The 809-nt window shown below is 52.3% G+C and overlaps 1 protein-coding gene across 1 annotated transcript in view; it reads right to left on the bottom strand.

Moving 5' to 3' along the window:
- elk1 (ETS transcription factor ELK1) overlaps positions 1 to 809 on the bottom strand; it is a 10,733-nt gene that overhangs the window by 4,004 nt on the left and 5,920 nt on the right. Inside the window, exons 7-8 of the mRNA XM_019860599.1 lie at positions 633 to 803; positions 8 to 134 (exon numbers count right to left, since the gene is read on the bottom strand). Coding sequence (XP_019716158.1) covers positions 8 to 134; positions 633 to 803 — 298 coding nt within the window. The remainder of the gene's footprint in view (positions 1 to 7; positions 135 to 632; positions 804 to 809) is intronic.

Below are 809 nucleotides of genomic sequence, written 5' to 3'. Positions count from 1 at the left end.
TCGCGTCCTGTTGGTGCGTCCTTTCCTTCTCCCTCCGGTCTCCCCTCCCTTGGCTGGATGGGGCGAAGGGGCGGAGCTTCAATGATGGCGAGGGTCGTCTGGGGTTCACCCGAGCCCCCAATGAGCTGAGGAACCTGAGGAATGTGATGGCGCAAGAAGATATATTTGCCAAATATTTTCGTGTTTGCAGTGGCTGACAAAGCGGGTCAGTTATTTCATATCATTTAAAATGAGACCAAAAAAAAAAAGAGCACACCGAGGCAAAAACTGAAAGCCTCAGTAAAAAGCAGTGAAATCAAAACTGAAAGCTAAACAAATTCAAATTCATTTTTCGGGGCGTTCCGTGCCAAACGAGGAGCTACGGCCTGCCGAATTTGGACCTTTTGGGCAAAACGGGGCATGGATGCCTTCCTTAGTTCAGGGACTGCAGGGACACATGATCCAAATTGACCTTGTGGATCATATGACCTTGGCAAAGATTCTCATGAAATGTCATCTCTCACGCATTCTCTCAAACATAAAAGTCTGAGGGGTGTCAAAATATTGAGCAGCAATAACAGACTTTTGATAAATATTCAATGTCTACTCAACTTTCGGAACTCCCCCTGCGACCAGGCAAAGACCGCTCTTACCTCTTCTACCCGTTTCTCCTCCAGGCCCACCATCTCCAGCAGCTCCTCCTCCGACGGCAGGGTCTCTTCCTTGATGACGATGGGCGGCGGGGGCGGGCGTGCCAGGGGTGGGACTCCGGAGGGAGGTGTGGACGTCAGGGCGGCGCGCTGCTGCTGCTGCTGCTGCGGGGGGGGCGG

Source organism: Hippocampus comes, unplaced genomic scaffold (genome assembly GCF_001891065.2).
Source record: "Hippocampus comes isolate QL1 unplaced genomic scaffold, H_comes_QL1_v1.1 scaffold56, whole genome shotgun sequence".
In the NCBI taxonomy this organism is placed as follows: domain Eukaryota; kingdom Metazoa; phylum Chordata; class Actinopteri; order Syngnathiformes; family Syngnathidae; genus Hippocampus; species Hippocampus comes.
Note: the sequence above shows the minus strand (reverse complement) of the source record. Positions and strands in the feature narration are given on the sequence as shown.